The 23018-nt window shown below is 38.9% G+C and overlaps 1 protein-coding gene across 2 annotated transcripts in view; it reads right to left on the bottom strand.

Annotated features, from left to right (window-relative positions):
- LOC132813077 (ATPase family AAA domain-containing protein 2-like) overlaps positions 1 to 23018 on the bottom strand; it is a 66662-nt gene that overhangs the window by 38778 nt on the left and 4866 nt on the right. For both annotated transcript variants that reach the window (XM_060823064.1, XM_060823063.1), the window contains exons 2-11: positions 19563 to 19702; positions 19288 to 19331; positions 17919 to 18087; positions 17726 to 17834; positions 13517 to 13607; positions 12371 to 12475; positions 11480 to 11594; positions 10940 to 11053; positions 4064 to 4172; positions 2945 to 3060 (exon numbers count right to left, since the gene is read on the bottom strand). In XM_060823064.1, the coding sequence (XP_060679047.1) occupies positions 2945 to 3060; positions 4064 to 4172; positions 10940 to 11053; positions 11480 to 11594; positions 12371 to 12475; positions 13517 to 13607; positions 17726 to 17834; positions 17919 to 18087; positions 19288 to 19331; positions 19563 to 19702 (1112 nt within the window). The remainder of the gene's footprint in view (positions 1 to 2944; positions 3061 to 4063; positions 4173 to 10939; positions 11054 to 11479; positions 11595 to 12370; positions 12476 to 13516; positions 13608 to 17725; positions 17835 to 17918; positions 18088 to 19287; positions 19332 to 19562; positions 19703 to 23018) is intronic.

Consider the following 23018-nt stretch of genomic DNA (forward strand, 5'->3'; position numbering starts at 1 on the left):
AGGAATGATAACTTAGGACATATTACTAGAGATGCTGGAATCCATGAGGATAAGAAAATTAGCATTAAGGCGCTTTATCTAAATGCTCATAGTATTCGTAACAAAGCAAATGAATTAACGGCACAAATCATCATGAGTGATTATGATGTGGTAGGCATCACAGATGTGATTGCAGGGGGTTCAGGATTGGCAGTTAAACATTCAAGGATCTACAACTTATCGAAATGACAAGGAGACAGGCAGAGGAGGGTGGGGTTGCCTTGTTAGTTAAGAATGAGATTAAATCTATGGCACTGAATGACATAGGGTCAGATGACATGGAGACTGAGAGAGTGGTGTTAAGGAACTGCAAAACGAGGGAAAAACCATAATGGGAATTACGTACATACCTCCCAGCAGTGGTCCGGACCAAGGATGCAAGATGTACCAGGAAATAGATAGGGCATGTCAGAAAGACAAAGTCACGGTGATCATGGGGGACTTCAATATGCAGGTGGACTGGTGAATAACTCTGCCGGTAGTTCCAAAGAAAGGGAAATAATGGAATGTTTACAAGATGGCTTTTTGGAACAGCTTATTATGGAGCCCACAAGGAAGTAGGCTTTTCCGGACCTAGTTCTACGTAATGAGCCAGACTTTATAAAAGATCTTAAAGTAAGGTAAAACTTCGGAGGGAACAATCATAATATGGTAGCGTTCAGACTGCAGTTTGAAACAGTTAATTAAAGGTAATTACAGGGGCATGAGAGTGTAACTGACGAAAATCGACTGGAAGCATAGCCTCAAATGGTAAGAGTTTCTGGGTGTAACTGAGGACACAGTACAAAGGTTCATCCCAAAGCAAAAAAAAGATTAGCACTTGGAAATTAGAAGATTGGGAAGACTACAAAAACAAACAGAGGATAACAAAGAGAAATAAGGAAGGAGAGGATCAAATATGAAGGTAAGCTAGCCAGTAATATTAGAAATGATACTAAAAGTTTCTTTCAATGCATAAGAAACAAACAAGAGGCCAAAGTAGAAATTGGGCCACTCCAAATCGATACTGGAAGGCGAGTGCTGGGAGATAAGGAAATAGTTGAAGAACTTAATAAGTACTTTGTGTCCGTCTTCACAGTGGAAGACAGCAGTAATATTCCAACAATTAGGAAAGTCGGGGTAAAGTTGCGTATGGTCACCATTACAAATGAGAAAGTGCTGGAATAGCTAAAAAGGCCTAAAATTCGATAAATCTCCTGGCCTCCATGGGCTATATCCTAGAGTTCGGAGGGAGGTGGCTGAATAAGTAGCAGAGGCGTTAGTTGTGATCTTTCAAAAATCAATGGAGTCAGGGAAAGCCCCAGATTGGAAAATTGCTGTTGTAACCCCCCTTGTTCAAGAAAGGATCCAGACAAAAAAAATGGAAAATTTTAGGCCGATTAGCCTAACCTAGGTTGTGGGTAAAATTTTAGAATCCATTATTAAGGATGAGATTTCTAAATGCTTGGAAGTGCAGGGTCGGATTAGAACAAGTCAGCATGGATTTACTAAGGAGGTCATACCTGACAAACTTGTTAGAATTCTTTGAAGAGGTAACCAGTAGGGAAACCCAGTGGGTGATATCTATCTAGACTTCCAAAAGGCCTTTGATAAGGTGCCTCATAGAAGGGTGCTGAGTAAGGGGAGGGCCCATCGTGTTTGAGGCGAGCTACTGGCATGGTTTGGGGATTGACTATCTGACAGAAGGCAGAGAGTTGGAATAAAAGGTTCTTTTTCGGAATGACAGTTGGTGACAAGTAGGATCCCACAGGATTCAGTGTTGGGACTGCAGCAGTTCACTTTATATATTAATGATCTGGATGAAGGGACTGGGGGCATTCTGGTGAAGTTAGATGGACAGGCCGGTAGTACTGAGGTGGTGGGGAGGCTGCAGAAAGATTTAAACAGTTTAGGAGAGTGGTCCAGGAACTGACTGATGAAATCAATGTGAGCAAGTGCGAGGTCTTGCAGTTTGGAAAAAAAAAGAGAGTATAGGCACAGACTATTTTTTAAACTGAGAAAATTCATAAAGCCAAAATACAAAGGGATCTGGGAGTGCTAGTTCAGGATTCTCTAAAGGTTGACTTAAAGGTTGAGACCATGATTAAGAAAGCAAATGTAATGTTGTCATTTATTTCAACAGGGTTGGAATATAAAAGCAGCGATGTGCATCTGAGACTTTATAAGTTCTACTTAGGACCCATTTAGAATACAGTGGCCAATTTTGGGCCCCACACCTCAGGAAGGACATACTGGCACTGGAGCAGAGATGCACACAGATGATTCCTGGAATAGTAGGCCTAACATATGATGAATGACTGAGGATCCTGGGATTGTATTCATTAGAGTTTAGATGGTTGAGAGGAGATCTAATAGAAACTTACAAGATAATGCGTGGCTTAGAAAGGGTGGACGCTAGGAAATTGTTTGTTAGACGGGGAGGCTAGGACCCATATGAAGAATATCATTCTGATTTTCCATGTGCAATACCAAAGGAGAAGCTTTAATGTGAAAAGAATGTTTTACTTAGCATGGATCCATTATATTTGATATAATGCAAGTTTGTAAAATATTATCAATCAGCGGGAATTTGATTGTGAACATGATTCTATATCAAGGGAAAATCAACACCAGTTCACTATCAGCTGGATTTGCCTATTTACAGCAACAGACTTACAAGGGACAAGTCATGTTAGTAGGTAAATAATAATGTTTCCCAGATCATTGACTACCTGTGATTATTATCAAGTGGAAGATTAGAAAGTAATGCAGTTTAGCACAGCAAGACCAAGTATAAAATTTTAAAAATCGAAAATAATTTGCACCTTTCTCGTTCAACATAGCAACTCCCAAATTTTAACTAACCATCTCAGTCCATATAAAATAGCATTAAAGACAGTGGGAGAATAAAATGATATTTATATACCTTGGAGGTTGAATTTTAAATCTCTCAAATACTTCAGGATAAAGCAATGGAAAAACCACCATCTCCTTCAGCGCAGCAATATGGCTTGAAAGTCCTCCCACACTACTGAAATGTACCTAAGAATATATAACAGAAACAAATACCACTTTAACTGTTCTAAATGTGCTTTCTTCCCACACTTTGGTCAACTAGAAAAAACTGATTGACCTTATCCAAAGCGTTCTTAGACATCTCCTGATTCATGCTTTAAAATTCAAAGCATAGCATACCAGCCTTCATGAGCTCATTTTGCGCTTCCAAAGTCAAGGTAGTGTTCACAAAACTGCTATTTCATCAGTTTCTAATGTACACAGTTGCCCATTTTACAAACTGGGCATTTAACTGATAATTGCAACTCAATTTGTTAGCACTGCATGACACTGGAAAACAGTATGGTCAGCATGGAATATTTTCCCAATTCATCTCTAAAGGTTTTAACGTCTATAGCATTACAGTGGTGAGCTTTCATTGTAGATAAATCGGCAACAATCTGTCTGTTAACCATATAGAATCTTACATACAGGAGGCCACCATTTAGTCCAGCTTGTACTAGCCCTTGTGCTCTCCAAACACACCATTTTTTATTGTCAATATATGCATGACAAAGAACTGCACATGTTAGAAATCAGAAACAAAAAACAGAAATTGCTGGGAAAACTCAGCAGGTCTGGAAACATTTGAAGAGAGAAAGTAGAGTTAATTTTTCGGGTCCACTGACCCTTCTTCAAAATAGATTATATACGAAACATCAGAACAGATGTTTGTCCTGTATTTCCTGTGTTTTTGTTTCTATTTTCCTGCATATTTCTCCCTTCTTAATTCATCCATATGAAACTCAATATGAGCAGAGAGAAAACTGCAAGAAGTCTTAGCAAAAAAGATACACAACAACTAAAAGCCCGTTGTGTTCCTAGCACTTCAGTGGAAACAAAGTGGCCAAAAAACAATGGATGAATACAAATTCCAATACATACACATCATTTAATCTGACAACAGTTGATGACTAACTTGCTAAGTTTGTGTGTAAGAAAGAGAGTGATGGAAAGACTTAAGGAACTGATGAAACTTTTCTTCACTTACAGAAGTGTCAACTTGCATTGGATCCACATCTGCCAAGCTAGCACCGATTTTCATTCGATCTTTGCGAATTCCTTTCAAATCATCTTTCCTAACATTTAGTGGAAGACATCTGGAAGTAAAAAACAATTTTAAACAGGGGGGTGATTGACAGAAAGTGTGCCTTCCCATGCTTGCACACGTAACTGTAAACAGTTACATTAGAGGGATAATCTTAGAAGGAAAAAACACAAACCACACTGCATTGTGCACCACTTCATCTTAGGCAACTGACTGTACCACCAGGAAGTGACAGTCATTTAGCGGTATTCCACAAAAACAGCCAGCAAAATTCAAACTTCTGGAAACCATTGGGAAATAGCTTTTTCTCCATTTTAGCCGTGCTAATTCAGAAGTCAAAACTGTTATCTAATTTCACAAAGTTTTTAAATCAAATCTTTCTCATCTATGATGCATAAACAGAGAATTTCACCATCCTTCAAATACCATCCCTGAATGTCCCACTGACAACATCCTGAGTTACTACTGACCTGAAAATGAACTAGACTCACTGCAAAACTGGTTTAGAAACCTCTGAATCTTGCAGTAACTTACTCCCCCACTCCCCAAAGCCTATCCATTATCTACAAGGTACAAGTCAGGACTATGATGGGATACTCCCTACTTGCCTGGAAAAGTGCAAATCCAACAATACACAAGAAGCTTAACACTATCCAGAACAAAGCAGCTTACTTGACTGAATCCACATGTACATTCAGTCTCTCCACTACCAACATTCAATAGGAGCAATATGACCATTTATCAAGGCTCCAAACTAATGACCATCTAGGACAAGGAAAATAGACACATAGGAAAACACACCACTTGCAAGTTCCCCTCCATTCACCATTCTGACTTGGAAATACTTTATCATCGCCGAGTCAAACTCTTAGGTCTCCTTCCCAAACAGTACTGTGGATCTGTAACAAATGGTTGGCAGTAGATAAATACAGCTGTTCACCACCTAAATCTCAAGGACAACAGAGGACTGGCAATAAATTGTGGCCCACCTAATGATTTCCTCATTCTGTGAATGAAAGCAAAACAAAAAAAAAGTAGAAACTGCTGGAAATATTCAAGCTAGATAGCATCTGTGGAGACAGCAATAGAGTTACACAGGGGGCTTACACTTGTGCCAGATCTGAAGAATATGTTCAATTATGCTGCCTGTCTTGCTTAAAACTTCAGATTTACAACATTCATAACAATTTGCTTTTCATAAAGCATAAATGCTCTTTTATTCAAGAAAAATAAGCGTTGTGGATTGCCCTGACTTTGACAACGTTATAAAATGACCGAAGCCTCAAGTTCTCAAGTACTTAAAAGAATGAAATGATAAATCCAAAATGGATGAAGTGGATACAATTTTCAGTTCTACGGTTTCCATTTTGAGAGCAAAGGCAAATGTAGCAGCATCGTAATTGTACCGGTTGATAAACAAACATTATGAACAGATGGACTCAGCAAGTCAGTAAGCCAATGTTTCATTTTCCACAGAAATCAGAAGTGGAGAGACTGGTGATTCTTATAGCAGATTTGAAATTTAAGACTTGTGCCATTCTGGACTTGGAGAACAGCAATGACTTATGTATACTATAGCTAGTGTGGTATTCAGAAGAATAAATTGCAGGATGGCATGTCTTAGAGGGCAGCCATTTGAGAGTCCTTCAGATTACCAAATGATTTTAGCTAGGAAATAGGAATTGGTCACCATGTGTATCAAGGGAGGTAAGGATTCTGGAATTGTCCAACACCCACAAAGTCTTAAAATGCAATGAGTGCAGCAAGAGATCTGGGTGGCAAAGGAATGTTAATTCAAATCAACACCATTGCAAAAGATGCTATGCAAAAGATAGAACGGCTGGCAACAAAGAAGCTGTAAAAGATATTTGTGGAAGACTGTATAGAAGCACTGAAGTCAATAGAAAACTGAAAAGAGAAGAGAAAAAGAGGAGGGGAGGAGGAGCGAAGAGAATCAAGCAGAATAATTAAAAAAAAATCAGGCTTCCCACTCGCTATTATCAATTTTACATTACCAACCAAAACATACTTGACCCATAATTTTGGTTGCATCAAAAAGGAAAAGCTTGTAAATATGCATGAGGGCAACAAATAAAGAACAAAAAAAGTCAATATATAAGCCCATTACTGTTTCAAGCTTAATATCCAGTTCTAAGAGATCACCTGGCCCAACACTGCCACAGATGCCGGAAGACTTGTGCAATTCTAGGAATGCAATTTCTGTTTCAGATCTGAAACAGAAAGAAGCGGATAAAAGGTTTTTCCTGATGTTCGTGGAATGGAGACATTTTCCACAGGACCACTGGAGACATTTTCCATATTTTGCTTCAGGTAATGATGGGACAAAGACTGCCAAAAGATATCAAAAGACAGATAATCTAACAAAGCACTGCTCCAGGAGATACTTTTCAATCAGCAATTACTCTGATTTAACAAAGCCACACAAGGTAAGGCGGCTTCAATAGAACAAGATGAAATTAAGGGCGCAAATCCAAAAGACTGCAACTTTGAAGACTAACGTGAAAGTAACAAGAGGGCAATTTAAACTACAAACTTTTGGAGCAGAACATCGCCATTCAGTCCATCCAATCCACTTAAGTATAATATATTCAGTCCTGCAATCTCCTAACTTCTCCTCAGATCCCTGCAGATTGTTCCTTTTCAAAACCCCCAATTCCATTTGGAAGGTCTTAACTGAACCTGCCTCTACCACACCCTACCGCATTCCAGACCTAACCATTTGTCGACAGAAAGATGATGTTTTGTTTTTGCATATTTTAATAATTTCTCTACGTATGGATTCTCTTGGTATTTGGAAGAATGGAAATAGTAATCCAAGATGGATGAAGAATATAGTAAAGCCATGGCAAGGTCCTACATGGGAGGCTGATAATGATGGTAAACGCACATGGGATTCAAGGTAGCTAAACAAGTTAGATCCAAAATTGGTTTTCTGGTTGGAATCAGAGAGTGGTAGTAGAAAGCTGTTTGTGTGACTGGAAGCCAATGCACAATGACATACCCAAGGGAGCAGTTTTGGGTCCCTTATTGTTTATGATATATAAAGGCTACATAGAAGAAAATATTGGGAATGATAAGCAATTAATTGGCCTGGTGGTTTACATTGTGGAAGGAGGCCTTAAGTTACAAAGAGGATACAGATGGATTGTTCAGCTGGGCAGATCAGTGGCAGAAGGAATTTGACTATGATAAGTGTGATAAAATGCACTTTTGAAGAAGCAACAAGACAAAGGAGCACTCAGTAATAGCAGGACACAAGGAGGCTCAGAGGAAGTGGGACCTTGGGGTGTTTATCCACAATCCCTGAAGGTGGATACTATGGTAGTTAAGGTCGCATACAGGACACTTGCATTTAACAGTCATAGCATAGCTACACTAAACTTTGATTACACAACAGCTGAAGTACTGTATGCAGTTCTGATCACCGCACTATAGCAAGAATGTGACTGCATTGGAGGGGTGCAGAGGTGATTTACCAGGATGTTACTAGAGATGGAGCAGTTTAGCCAGAAGAGAGGCTGCATAAAGCTCAAGTTGCTTTCTACAGAGCAGAGAAAGCTGAATGGGGACCTAATTGAGGTGTACAAGTTTCTGACAGGTAGAGACATGGTGGATAGAAAGTAGCTACTTCCCTTAGCTGAAGGGTGAATAACGACCACATAATTTCAAAAGGTGAAAGCAGGAGGTTGAGGTGATTTGAGGAGGTTTTTTTTCACCCAGAGGGTGGTGTAAGTCTGGAATGCATTGTTGGGGAGATTAGTTCAGGTTGGAAACTTCACAACCTTTAAAAGGTACTTGGATGAGTACTTGAAATTAGATTAGATGAGATTCCCTACAGTTTGGAAACAGCCCCTTCGGGCCAACCAGTCCACACCGATCCTTTGAAGAGTAATGCACCCAGATCCATTTCTATAACACTATGGACAATTTAGCATGGCCAATTCACCTGACCTGCACATCTTTGGATTGTGGGAGGAAACTGGAGCAGACACAGGAAGAATGTGTAAACCCCAAACAGACAGCTGTCAGAGGCTGGAATTGAACCTGGGACCCTGGTGCTATGAGGCAGCAGTGCTAACCACTGTGCTGCCTTGTCTTATCATTCAAAGCTCTGGGCCAAATGCTGGAAAATGGGATTAATATAGATTTAGCATAGAAGCTGCATTGACAAAAACTATGGGCTGAAGGGCCTCTTCTGTTCTGTTATGAATCCAGGACAGCAGGAAAAGCAGGACAGGTTTTAAAAGTTGCCATTTTGAGAACAAGGGTTTAATAACTTACCGAACATCCTAGACATTACAGGTGGTAAACAAACACTATGAATAAATAGACAGAACATAAGACAATATGCAAATGTTTCTTTTCAACAGAAATTTTAAAATGGAGGGATTGGTGACTCTTGGGAATTGTTTGAAATCTAAGCCATATGCCATTCTGATTTACACTTTCATGAATGGAAAGATTTTCTTCTTAATTATTCTGTCCAGACTTCTCATGATTATGAATACTTCAATCAGGCCTCCTCTCTAAGAGAAACAAGCCAAAACTTCTCTTAATTATCTTCACAACTGAAATCCCTCATCCTTGGAACAATTCTTGCATACCTTCCAAAGCTCAAAACTGAATACAACAGTTCAGATGTGGCCTAAATAGTGTTATACAAGTTCAATGCAACTAACTTTCTCTTGGTCTGTGTCACTGTTAATAAAGCCAAGGCATTGTGTGAATCATCAACTGCTGTCTCAACCTGCCACCTTTAATAACTTGAACACATATACATCCAGTTCTCACTGAGCTACATTTCTGAAGGGATGATGATCAATGCCCTCCCTACTAAAAAGGTAATGCCTCACATTTCTCCATATTGCACCTCACCTGCCAGCTATCAACCACTGCAAATGGTCTATGTCCTTTTTAGGTTCTACACTATCCTTTGCACAGTTCACAATGCTTCCACATTTCATTTTGTCCTCAAATATAGAAATCATGCTCTGTACACCAAGGTCTTGATCTTCACAAAAGGGGTGGAATGGAACTCCACTCAATTTTTCCCAGGCTGAAAACATCTATTAAACATTACGGTGCTTTCCGGCACTCTGTCAATATCTGTGCCTACAAGAAAAAACATATTGGACTTCCAAATCATTAAGCATTTCAATCCATTGCAAAAGGCATTGAAATTGTCTGGCACTCTTCCAAATGGATTTTGTACAGTTCACTGTCACAGGTCATTTGAACATGCGATGTACCAAGTTTCTGACACGATTTGGGACCGAGGAATCTTGGTTTGTCTACATGAAAAAGATGCTATATTGTCATTGTTATCTTAGAAATAAAACAATTGCTTTGGACCAAACTTTTAAAGTATCCCATAGGAAATACATATTGTTTGAAGTTTACAGCAATGTAAAAAGATCTACATTGTGTTTTATAAAGTCTCCAGAACACGTTTAAGTACTTCACACATGATTATATTGAATTTCAGTGACACATCTGCAAAGGTCAGTCACATCTGAATTCAACAGGAGTCAGATGCTAAAGATTCTAATGTCATGGCCCATGGAAGACAAACATGAAAAACAAAGCCCATACAGCATAATTCTCCAATGTGAGTGGAGTGAAGTAGTTTTAGCTTTTCATTCAGATAAATATGTGTCATACTTAATAAAATTGTATTGACAGCAACTATGAAGGAATGGAAAAAGGAGTGTTTCTCTATTAACCCAAAACTTCAAAGCATTTTAGTTCATTCAAAAGTTTTGAATTTTCTGTAAAGATTTCCTTTTGCTTCTCAACAAGGCATAAGTGAGTTTTTCTATGTGCTACGTCAGTACTTATGAAACATTCCCTAATTTTTGTATATTTTTATCATTCCTCAAAGTAATACCTCAGAGCTATTTTTTCCTTGTTGAAATTCTTATTAGTCCTTTGATCCTAACACCTCCCTTCATTTCTCTTCCTGTGCCAACTTGAGCCAGTTGCAAGTGTACTTGTGTCTCACCGTTAATACAGAAACTCACCCTATGCAAAAACCGTTCACAACAAATTCTGTTAAGTGATGCAGAATTACGAGCAAATTCATGGCGTCAACTACTGCCAACTAAATCTCCACAGACAAAACTCACCAGCAACAATTAGCCTCTTAGAATTCCAATGTATCCTTCAGTTACACAAAAAAAACAAATCTTTTTAAAACTATTAACTTCATTGTATATCAACACTACTTCGACCCACTAGTCACTTTTACATTTTTCAAGTGATTGCCAGCAGTAACAGGAATGATTTATATTCAAACACAAAGTGCTACAGTTATGATGATGCAAGTTTTTTTTAAAATAAGAATCAAATGACATCATAAAATGAAACCTTTTAGTTCTAACTACATTTAAATATTAACCCAAAAATGTTACAACTAAAAAATGAAATTTCATACATGTTCTAATTAAAACCACATATGGATCGGTAGTGGTAAATCTACCCACATTTTCATTGGCAATATTATAATCACAATGACACTGACCTTCATTATGGTTTGCACTTCAATACATTACAGGCTGATAATTTGTCAACAAGTGCCAAGTGAACAAGCAGTTAGCAAAATAAAGTTTTTATCCCAAACTTATTCCAAACCATCTTCCTTCTGGCTCCACACTCCACTAACAATATATTTGGAAAGACTGTACTTTACAAAATATCCAATTTACTGCTCTAAGAATTAAAGCAAAAGAAAAATTACTGACTTTGGAACAAAACAACTGTCCATTTTACATGTCTCTATTCCTAAAATGCACAACTTACCTCAGAAGTGTTTGGTTCCTTGCTTTGTTCCTTCTTCTCTCAAAACACTCTTCCTCATCAGAGGAAGAGGAAGAGGAGGTGGTGGAATCACTGCTGTGTATTGCCTGTCTTCGTCTTCAATAACAAAAAAAAGTGTGTAAGCAGACTAAAAGGTTTCATGCACAGCTGTTATATTCTTTAAAAAAAACCTGTATATCTTTGAACTTCTCGTCTACACCAACTAGTACAAGACCACATGCAAGGGTAGCACTTCAGAGATTCTCAGACAGCTCTTTAGAATTTTTAAGATTAAAATCTTATTGATCCCAATATTCATTGTTTCTTTTGTCATAAGATAGAGCTGCACAATTTACAAAACAGAAATGCAAAGTCATATAGTCTTAATGTACCACATTATATATTTTATTGGCAAGGTTATTCATTCAGGATCAAGCAGATTGTAATTATCTGCATTAAAAGGTGGCTTGAATCCTATTACTAGGACAGGCTGTTACCCAAAGACAAAAGTATTACATTGCAGATTTTAATTCCATTACAAACCTGTTCATTTTTCTCTTGCAGTAAGGACTTTGTGAACCAGAAGTACCAAAACGAAATCTTTGCCTTACAGGAGAAGCTGGACCACGATAAAATATTGTGCATTTTCTTTTAGGCTCTGGTACAAAAAAAAGTGAAACAATTGAATTCTAATATGTACACACTAAAGACTGAAGATTTTCCCAAACACTTATGTATAAGACAGATTGACATTACCTACCAGTTGGCAATTTCTATGCATACAACCAAAAGATAATTATTTACAGGATTTCACAGCTTTTATTTAACAGAAAGATGTAGTACAGAATAAATATACCAATCTTTCAAAAACAAGATCTAGCTGCACTGCTGTCAAGAAAAAAAATGTACAAAAATGTGATTTAATACTACGCACTTTTACAATCATTGGAGTCATAATGAGAAAGCTATCTAAACTCAAGAACAACTTTTTGTTCTCAATAGGTTCACTGTTAGTCTTACACCACTCATAGGAAGATGCAGTGACGGTTGTGTAATGTGTATACAGATGTTTTTTTCCGTATATGCATCAGAGTTGTTTAAACAATCTAATATAAAATCTATTTTATGATGTTCAGATCTATGACAGTAAAAACAGGCTTAATAACAAAAATACAAACTGTAGACATTCTGAAAATGCCAGCACAATAAAGCCATTCCAGTATGATGATGATGATGGCAAAAACCTTTGGACACCTAATTATTTCATTTGGAGGATGAGTAATGTCATTGTTGTTCAAAGGTAAATTCCAGCAGCCTTCTGCAGATTGCATCAAGGAAGCACAAGAAGCCAAAAAGAGTACTATGAAAAGAAAAATATTAAAATACTGTCTGTGGAAGAAGACAAAATAGAAGACAAGAAAAGCATATCTTCACCTGGAGCTTGGCATTGCACAACAGCCTTCCTCTGACGCAAATAGTAGCGCTTTGGTGCGTCTTCCTCATCTTCTCTATCTTCAGTCTCCTCCTCTTCAGATAACTCTATTGCAACAGATTTAGGAATTAGTTATTTGTTAATTCAACATCTACTGTGAGGAAAGACAGGCCACATATTAATTCCTCAATATCTCATTTCATGATTTGGTTGACTCTCATGAGGCTTGTAAAATCAAAAGATAGAAAAATACAATATCATGTTCCTAATGAGGATTGTCTGAAAGAAAACGCATACAAGAAATTCAGCCATTTAAGGATAGATTGTCCCTCTCCCACCAAAGTTAATTGCTCAAAATATCGTGCAAACCATAGCACAGGTAAAACTAAAGTTAGAAAAGATGGAAAAGTGATTAATGAAGGATGCTTTGTTAAATGACTTTTATTCTCTTATTTTGTGTTAAATTTGATTTCACCTGGTCACTGCAACATGCTTCAAATATTGATTTTAAAATTTATTTATTTTTACATTTAAGCCTGCCAGGAAAGGTAAACCTACATTATTGTTCGCAATAATTAATTTAAGAAGGTACTAGAGAAATTAACAGGATTGAAAATTGATAAATCCCCTGGACATGACAGTCCACATCTGTGTTGAACAAAGTGGTTGAAGAGATAGTGTTTGGGTTGATGATCATCTTCCACAATTCTATAGATCCTGCAATGTTTCTCCATATTGTAAGATAGCATTTGTAACCCCACTATTTAAAGAAAGAAAGAAAATGGGAAACAACAGACCCATTAGCCCAATATCACTACTAAAGGAAATGCTAATATATTATAAAAGACATGACAACTAGATACTGGAAAAACAATACGATAGGATGGTGTCAATATGGATTTATGAAATGGAAATCGTATTTCACAGAACATTGTCAAATTTATCTTCGTATAATTAAAATATAAACAATACACGACAGATATTAGAAATCTGAAGTAGAAACAGAAAGTGCTGGAGAAAATCATTAGGTCTGGCAGCATTTGTGTAGAGAGAAACTACTGATTGTTTTTCTCTCCACAAATACTGGAAGACCAGTTGAGTTTCTCCAACATTTTCTATTTTGTGCAACGAAATCGGTGAACACCTACCTCCACTCCCATCCTCATGACCTTCTGTTGTTTCTTCATCTATTGTCTGAACGGTCCTCTTTTTCACACGTGAATACATGTCCAGATTTTCCTTCAAAGCAAAAAAGACAGTATCAGATTCAAACCTTGAAAATATTTTACCCTTTAATAAGATAGTCTGTGTCTTCAGCTCAATGGTTTATTTTTCTAAGAGTAACTGAGTTTGGAAAATAAAAATCAATGTATGAAGCATTGTTGAAATTAAACAGAATTCATTCCATAGAGTACAACTGCGCGTCCAACGTTAAAAAAAAACGCTCACCACAGCCAAGGCTACAAAAGATGGTCCAGATCAACTCTACCATGTTTGACATTATACATGGGTATTTAAACCAGCATGTACATGATTCAATACCAAGGCAGGTAGAAAAGTATATTATGGAGACGTCATAAGGAAGGTGGAGATACAGACAGGTGGAGTAACAGTCCTCAGATGAAAACTTCATCTGCCCTATCAGATTAGAGGACGATGTGCTGGATGTCTTGAAACGGGTAAAGATGGATAAATCACCAGAACCCGATCAGGTGTACCCGAGAACTCTGTGGGAAGCTAGAAAAGTGATTGCTGGGCCTCTTGCTGAGATATTTGTATCATCGATAGTCACAGGTGAGATGCCGAAAGACTGGAGGTTGGCAAACGTGGTACCACTGTTTAAGAAGGGTGGTAAGGACAAGCCAGGGAACTATAAACCAATGAGCCTGACGTCGGTGGTGGGCACGTTGTTGGAAGGAATCCTGAAGGACAGGATGTACATGTATTTGGAAAGGCAAGGACTGATTCGGGATAGTCAACATGGCTTTGTGCGTGGGAAATCATGTCTTACAAACTTGATGTAGTTTTTTGAAGTCGTAACAAAGAGGATCGATGAGGGCAGAGGGGTAGATGCGATCTATATGGACTTCAGCAAAGCGTTCGACAAGGTTCCCCATGGGAGACTAATTAGCAAGGTTAGATCTCACTGAATACAGGGAGAACGAGCCATTTGATGCAGAACTGGCTCAAAGGTAGAAGACAGAGGGTGGTGGTGGAGGGTTGTTTCTCAGACTGGAGGTCTGTGACCAGTGGAGTACCACAAGGATCGATGCTGGGTCCTCTACTTTTTGTCATTTACATAAATGATTGATGCGAGCATAAGGGATACAGTTAGTAAGCTTGCAGCTGACACCAAAACTGGAGGTGTAGTAGACAGCAAGGAGGGTTGCCTCGGTGTACAACAGGATCTGAACCAGATGGGCCAATGGGCTGAGAAGTGGCAGATGGAGTTTAATGCAGATAAATGTGAGGTGCTGCATTTTGGGAAAGCAAATCTTAGCAGGATTAATACACTTAATGGTAAGATGCCAGGGAGCGTTGCTGAACAAAGAGACCTTGGACTGCAGGTTCATAGCTCTTTGAAAGTGGAGTCGGAGGTAGATAGGATAGTGAAGGCGGCGTTGGGTATGCTTTCTTTTATTGGTCAGAGTATTGAGTACAAGAGTCGGGTGGTCATGTTGCGGCTGTACGGGACATTGGTTATGCCACTGTTGGAACGTTGCATGCAATTCTGGTCTCCTTCCTATCGGAAAGATGTTGTGAAACTTGAAAGGGTTCAGAAAAGCTTTACATGGATGTTGCCAGGGTTGGAGGATTTGAGCTGTAAGGAAGAGGCTGAACAGGCTGGGGCTGTTTTCCCTGGAGTGTCAGAGGCTGAGGGGTGACCTTATAGAGGTTTACAAAATTATGAGGGGCACGGATAGAGCAAATAGACAAAGTCTTTTCCCTGGGGTCAGGGAGTCCAGAACTAGAGGCATAGGTTTAGGATGAGAGGGGAAAGATAGAAAAGAGACCTAAGGGACAACATTTTCCATGCAGAGGGTGGTACATGTATGAAATGTGCTGCCAGAGAAAGTGGTGGAGGCTGGTACAATTGCAACATTTAAGAGGCATTTGGATTGATATATGAATAGGAAGGGTTTGGAGGGATATGGGCCGGGTGCTGGCAGGTGGGACTAGATTGGGTTGGGATATCTGGTTGGTATGGACGGGTTGGACCGAAGGGTCTGTTTCCATGCTGTACATCTCTATGACTCTCAGTGTGCATTTTGGCAGGAAGAACAAAAAACGCAGAGTATTACTTAAACAGAGAATGGCTGCAAAACATCATTGGACAGAGAGATTTAGGTATCCTGCTACATGAAAAACAAAAAGCATCACTTTGCAGGTACTGTATGTAAATTAAGACTAATTACAAGGAGAGTTGCAGTTTTGGTCTCCTTATTTAGTATTATTTAAGTACATGAGACTCGGGTCAGAGGTTTACTAGATTGATATCCAGAACAAGAAGCTTGTCTTAGGAAGAAAAGTTTGGTAGGTTGGCTTGTTTCCGTTAGAGTTTAGAAACGTGAGGGGTGACTTGATGATCTTGAAGGTCTTGAATATTCTTTACAAGATGGGCATAAAATGATCACTTTAGAACAAAGGGAAAACAAATTATCCTTTCAGGACTGTGATGAGTAGAATGTTTTTCCTCTCAGAGGGCTGTGCAACTTCAGAACACTGCCTCAGAAGTCAGAGTCATTATCTATGTATGTATTGAAAATAGTCAAAGTCTTGTTAGGCAGGAGAATCAAGGTTTTTTTTGGAGTGTGGGGGTAGCAAAGGTAGATGGGAATGTAAAGTTTGAAAAACCAACCAGCATGAGCTTATAGATCAGTGGAGCAGGCTTCAGAAGCCTAATTTTGCTCCTATTCCACGCCCATATGTTCCAAGTTTTTGTATGTGTCAATCAGTTGGTTCCCTTTCCCCCCTAAATAACTATCATGTTCAAATTATCAATACTTCAATCAGGCAAAAGTTCCAAGTTTGTGAGAAGATTCGTAGCTCGGGTACTCGCTGTTGGGGTTCTGTTCACTGAGCTGGGAATTTGTGTTGCAGACGTTTCATCCCTTGTCTAGGTGACATCCTCAGTGCTTGGGAGCCTCCTGTGAAGCGCTTCTGTGATGTTTCCTCCGGCAGTTATAGTGGTTTGTCTCTGCCGCTTCCGGTTGTCAGTTCCAGCTGTCCGTTGCAGTGGTCGGTATATTGGGTCCAGGTTGATGTGCTTATTGATTGAATCTGTGGATGAGTGCCATGCCTCTAGGAATTCCCTGGCTGTTCTCTGTTTGGCTTGTCCGATAATAGTAGTGTTGTCCCAGTCGAACTCATGATGCTTGTCATCTGTGTGTGTGCCTACTAAAGATAGCTGGTCGTGTCATTTTGTGGTTAGTTGGCATTCATGGATGCGGATAGTTGGCTGTCTTCCTGTCTGTCCTATGTAGTGTTTTGTGCAGTCCTTGCATGGGACTTTGTACATTACATTGGTTTTGTACATGCTGGGTATTGGGTCCTTCGTTCTGGTGAGTTGCTGTCTAAGAGTGGCTGTTGGTTTTTGTGCTGTTATGAGTCGTAGTGGTCGCAGTAGTCTGGCTGTCAGTTCGGAAATGCTCTTGATGTGGCTAGTCCTTTGGGTTGCAGCATGTCCTCGTTCCGTTGTCTTTCCCTTAGGCATCTGTTGATGAAATTGCAGGTGTATCCGTTTTTGGCAAATACATGTATAGGTATTCTTCTTCCTCTTTTTGTAGTTCAGGTGTACTGCAGTGTGTTGTGGCCCTTTTGAACAGTGTCTTGATGCAATTTCTTTTCCATGCAAGGACAAAACACTACATAGGACAAAGAGGAAGACAGCTAACGATCCGCATCCATGAACACCAACTAGCCACGAAACGACACGATCAGCTATTCTTAGTAGCCACACAAGCAGATGACAAACAACATGAGTTCGACTGGGACAACACTACTATTATAGAACAAGCCAAACAGAACAGCCAGGGAATTCCTAGAGGCATGGCACTCATCCACAGATTCAATCAATAAGCACATCGACCTGGACCCAATATACCGACTACTGCAAAAGACAGCTGGAACGGACAACCGGAAGCGGCAGATTCAAACCACTACAAATGCCGGAGGAAAGATCACAGAAGTGCTTCACAGGAGGCTCCTAAGCACTGATGATGTCACCTAGACAGGGGACAAAACGCCTACAACACAAATTCCCAGCTCGGCGAACAGAACCACAACAGGCAAAAGTTCAATCTGGTCTCATTCAGACAGTTACAAGTTACATCTAAAATACTTAAGTACAGGCTTACTTCATCATCCTCTGTATCATTAAGGTCTCTTAAATCCGTTAATTCTCTCATTCTTTGACGACGCAGTTTCTTCATGTCATCCATTTTCTGTAAAACAGCTTCAGCAGTACTGTCCAACAAATGTTTCCAGGTTAGACTCGTAATGCATTTGAGACATTAACTGTTGAATCATGACCCTTTCCCCCATACTTACTTTGTTATTAATTTATCAAAGAGTACAGATTGGTTTAGTGTACTGTAGCGATTTCTTCGAAGTCTACAACTACGGCGCACTTCTGTGTCAGCAACTTCACACACTCTGTCATCAACTTCCATTTCAACTCTGTTACCATGACGTGATCCTGCACACTCAGGTGCATTCACTAGAGAGGACATGACCATTATGTTACAAAGGAAGACATGACTACACAACTTAATGTCACACTTTGCTTCCCTGGTTGATCCAAGATGGCTTTGCAACATACATATAGTATTGATAGCATAGCAAATGGTCATTTTGTCAGTCAAGCTAATGTCTCACCCAAACACTATTCTTAACCATTAAATAGGTTTCTCACAAATTCCCAGTTCATGGCCCCTAGATCTGGTCTCACCCAACAAATGGAAAATCTTTCTTATTGTACTCCATCACATTTTTTTCATAATCTGAAAGACTTCTACCGAGCCTCTTACCTGTATAGTTCAGAATAATAACAATAAACAATGAGCAAATTGACTCCCAGTTGAATTTCTAACCTTGCATCCTCTCTCAAAAAGATGCTGTGATATTGGTCTCCTCTTCAGTTTCTACCACTCATATCCTCAATCACATTTTGTGATCTCTAATTTTGCTTTTTCAATTGTTTCTGACTGACCTCCTATCCATGAATTTAAACAAGCTCACCTCTTACAAAAGTCTGTTGCCCAAATTCCAACCCAGAACAAGTTCCTTTCATTCATTTACCTACATTGTTTGCTTGTCTACCAAAAGTAGACATTTAAAATTGAATGTTCAAATCGCTCTATGATCATGGTTTGGCCCACTTGAAATATTTTCCAACCTTCTGCCAAATATGGTCCTCCTACACTCAACCTATCTCATTTTGTGCTAGCAACAGCAGTTACCTAGGCTGCAAATGTTGGAAATTCCTCTATTTGCCTCATTCTCCATTAAGGACATTCAATGCTTTGAACAAGATATTAGTCATCGGAACCTATATGCTTCATTGGCTTACTGTCAAACATGGTCTGATTACACTGCTGTGAAATGGCTTTGGAATATTTCCTATGTTATAGACATTTAATAAATGCACACTGCTGTTGTTCTTTATGATCCAGAATTGACCGCAATTATTCAACTGTATCACTCAGTGTCTTTAGGATAATAGATAGAATTTAATTGACAAAACAGCAAGCCCAAACCCAATTACTAAATTTTCAGCATTATTTCTGCACAGTACACGTTTCACACAAAGATTTCATTCTCCCAATAAGTTTTATTTTAGCAATGATCCCAGCAGAGTTAAAATACCTCCACCTGAGCAACACATTAGTGAAAGAAAATGATTAAAAAATTGATGTACCTTCTTTGTCATTATTTTTGTTGACTTGCTGTCTAACAGATTGCCTGCAGAGAAGAGTGATTAAATAGAAGTGAAAAATTATACATTCTTGGGGTTTTCTGAACTTGAATAACTGCATTGTATATCAGTAGCAAAGAAACAAAATGGCGCTCTCTGGTGGCAACAAATACATTCCAAGTTGCATCACAAAAACAACTGAACTATAAAACAACACAATGCACGTAAATCATAGTACCTCAAAAGCATAAATACAATGTATACAGCCAACATTTTACCTGGTAAAATGTCGTAATTTCATCCCATTGTCATTACAGCTCGAATCTAAGGTTGTGTCAGTTTGCAATCGACTTTTCCTTTTCAAAACAGGAGACAGATTACTATTGCAGTTTTCCTTCACACCATTGGACAAGTAACTCTAGAGTGAAAGAATTACATTGAATACTGGATGATATTCACTAAATTTCAACAAATATCTGTTACCAGACAGGCTAATATTTATCTTACGAATCTAGAATAACTGGAAACTAAGAAATAATTCATGAACAGCAAGTCCAGAAAGTAGGGATGAGAGTTTTTACATTTTGTTCACAGTTCTTTAAGTCTCTAGCACATGTAAAACCATGAGCTAGGGAAATCACCCATTGCACAGAGATCCTGTAATTTTTACCGTTACATCAACATTGTCATGTTTCAAAACTATACTTCCAAAAAGCATTTGGGGAATTTTTTTTTCTGACATTTGGCTCTGGGGAAAACAATTTTTAATCTTTTAAGAATGCGCTGATTTGTAAACCAAAGCTTAACTTAATTGGACTCCTTAACCTTTCTGCCAATTTCATTTATTTTAACTCAACCAAACCTCAGCTTTCTGTAAAGTAGGCTGCACAGTTCAAGTCCTGTTTACCGACGATCCCTGCTTGCTTAACTACCTTGGCTCCAAGTCAAACAATATTGCAATTGAACATTTCTGACTTGTTTTCATACTCCTCCATTGCATCATGTCATCTTACCGTTCATCTCCTGCTGCCTCACTTCTAAACATGTGGTTCTGTCTGTCTATGAAGTGTTAATGGAAAAGACAAAAATAAATCTTGTTTTTGAATGAGAATCTGTCACACAAAAAGATGTGACTGATCAGATATTGTAGGAAGATCCCTGGGCTGAGAGAATTAGTGAAGGGGAATTAATCAAATAAAGGAATCCACTAACCCAGGGTAGTCTAGCATGCTCAATATTTACTTTGCTATGCAGAGATTTGGGCCTAGATATTAGGAACAATGGCAAAATCTTGAACCTGTGCATGATTAAACTCGTTTGTGCATGTGATGAGATAACCAGCAAAATATTAAAACTTCACAATTGTTCAATTTTTGCTTGCAATCATGTTTAAAGAAAGTAACCAGAGAAAACTTCAGGTATAAATATTGGGTTCAATTCAGGAAAATGTTCCAAAATGTGATTCCATCAAAGCTACAAAAAGGCAATATTCAGTGGGCTCCTGTATGTTAATGTCTGTGTCCTATGATCATACTACGACAGACCCAGACTATGGTGAATTAATTCTTAAGGGCTGACAAAAATCTTGGTCTTGAAATCAGTTTTTCGAATAGTGGTTAGATTTCATCTGGAGCCTGGCGAACACAAACACCAGACAGAATCATTGATAGCACCTACTTCAAGACTGTGGAGAATTTTGCAAATTGGTAAAGCACTCTCTAGAGATGCTACTACTGAAGTTTTTGCGTAAATCTGGAAAGGACATGTGGGGTTGGAGCTGAGGGGTAACCTTGTAGAGCTCAATAAATCACAAGGGGCATGGATAGGGTAAAAAGACAAGGATTAGGGCGAGAGGGGAAAGATATAAAAGGGACCTAAGGGGTAACTTTTTCACTCGGAGTGCACAGAATGAGCTGCCAGAGGAAGTGGAGGAGGAGGCTGGTGCACTTACAATATTTAAAAAGATATCTGAATGGGTATATTAATAGGAAGGGTTTAGAGGGATATGGACCAAGTAATAGCAAATGCAACTAGATTAATTCAGGATAGCTGGTTGGCATGGACGAATTGGCCTGAAAAGTCTGTTTTCATACTGCATATCTTTCTAACTCTATGGCTTATGGCCAACTCCAATATTACACCTACAAGCTTCATAGTTTGGACTTTAGTTTTTGGTTTAATACTATCAGATCACTGTCCCCACCGTTGTGCTAAATGATACAGGATCTTGACTGCCCTATAAGTACTACAAATTTCTGGAATGCTTCCAAAGTCACTAGAGGCTATCATAAGAATTTGATGACAGAGGAAAACCAGAAATGATTCATGCAGGACTTGATGGCATGGAGACCATCCTGCAGAAAATTCACTTCAAGGCAATATTTCTTGCATGGATGAACACAGACTTTCAATGGGCAATGTCTCAGGACAAAATACTTTCAGTTGTTTAGTATAAATATTACAAGACATAAGAATAAAAACCTCAAACTTCTGGCATTGCAGAGCACCTCACCTGAGTAACCTCCTACAGCTATCTAGCCCATATGGCAGCCAGCACTGAAATTTGATTCTGTATGTTTTGAGAAGCATCTGCACCAAAATTGCAGCATCCAACATGTCCAAGAAGCTGATCAGCGATGACACAGATGCAGAAGTTCCTCCAAAAAGGACCAACAATAACAGTATGAACTCGTCATCTATGATGATCTCGCATCAAGCCCTTCAGTCATGAGGGTATCCACAGAAGATGAAAACATCATTTACAGCTTAGAACTATTCAAACAATGAGGAGTCTACCACACTGAAGCCTCAGGTCTCATTATTGAGACAGGCCAGGGTTTGGGCTTAGGAGCTGGCCTGTCTTCAGTTCCACATATAAACTTTTTTTTTCCAAAATACAACACTTTTGTTTGGTGTCACCATGTTGAAGCACTGCTGCAAAGCCACTTATAGAATCATACAGTATGGAAACAGAACCATCAGACCAAATCAGTCCATGCCACCCATAAACTCAAACTAAAGTAGCCCCACCTGCTAGTCCATAGCCCTTGAAACCTTTTCTAATCATGTACTTATCTAAAGTAGCTTTTAAAAATTGTAACTGTACCTGCATCCACCAGTTCCTCAGGAAGTTCATTCCACACTCTAACTATCCTTGGTGTAAACATATTGCTCTTTATACCTTTTTTAAAACCTCTCCCCTGAAGTAGTTGACCCCTAGTGTTGAAACTCCCCCATCCTCGGGAAAAAGACACTTCCCATTAACCCTATCTATACCTCTTGTGATTCTATAATCCCCTATATGGTCACCTCTCAATGTCTTATGCTCCAATTAAGAAAATCCCAGCCTTTCTTTATAACTCAAACCTTCCATTCCTGGCAACAGACTGATAAATCTCTTCTGAACTCTCTCTCTCTCTCTCTGAATAATATCCTTCCTATAACAGGGTGACCAGAACTGGACACAGTACTCCAGATGAGTCCTCATCAACAACCTATTCAACCTTGTAAATCACGCTACCTTGAATGCAACTGGCTGGTACTAAGATGTGTTCCGGGAATATCAAATTTGCAAAGAGGGCCTCAAACAGGAGTGTAGCTGTTTGTTTGCAATTTGCAAAACAACAGAGGTATCAGTTGCAAGTGTCATCTTTTTCTAAATTTATTAACACTTGGTGCACTTTCCGCATGCATATGCTACTTCACATATTTAATGCCTTGTTGCTAGATTTATA

The sequence above is a fragment of the Hemiscyllium ocellatum genome, chromosome 4 (genome assembly GCF_020745735.1).
Source record: "Hemiscyllium ocellatum isolate sHemOce1 chromosome 4, sHemOce1.pat.X.cur, whole genome shotgun sequence".
In the NCBI taxonomy this organism is placed as follows: Eukaryota; Metazoa; Chordata; class Chondrichthyes; order Orectolobiformes; family Hemiscylliidae; genus Hemiscyllium; species Hemiscyllium ocellatum.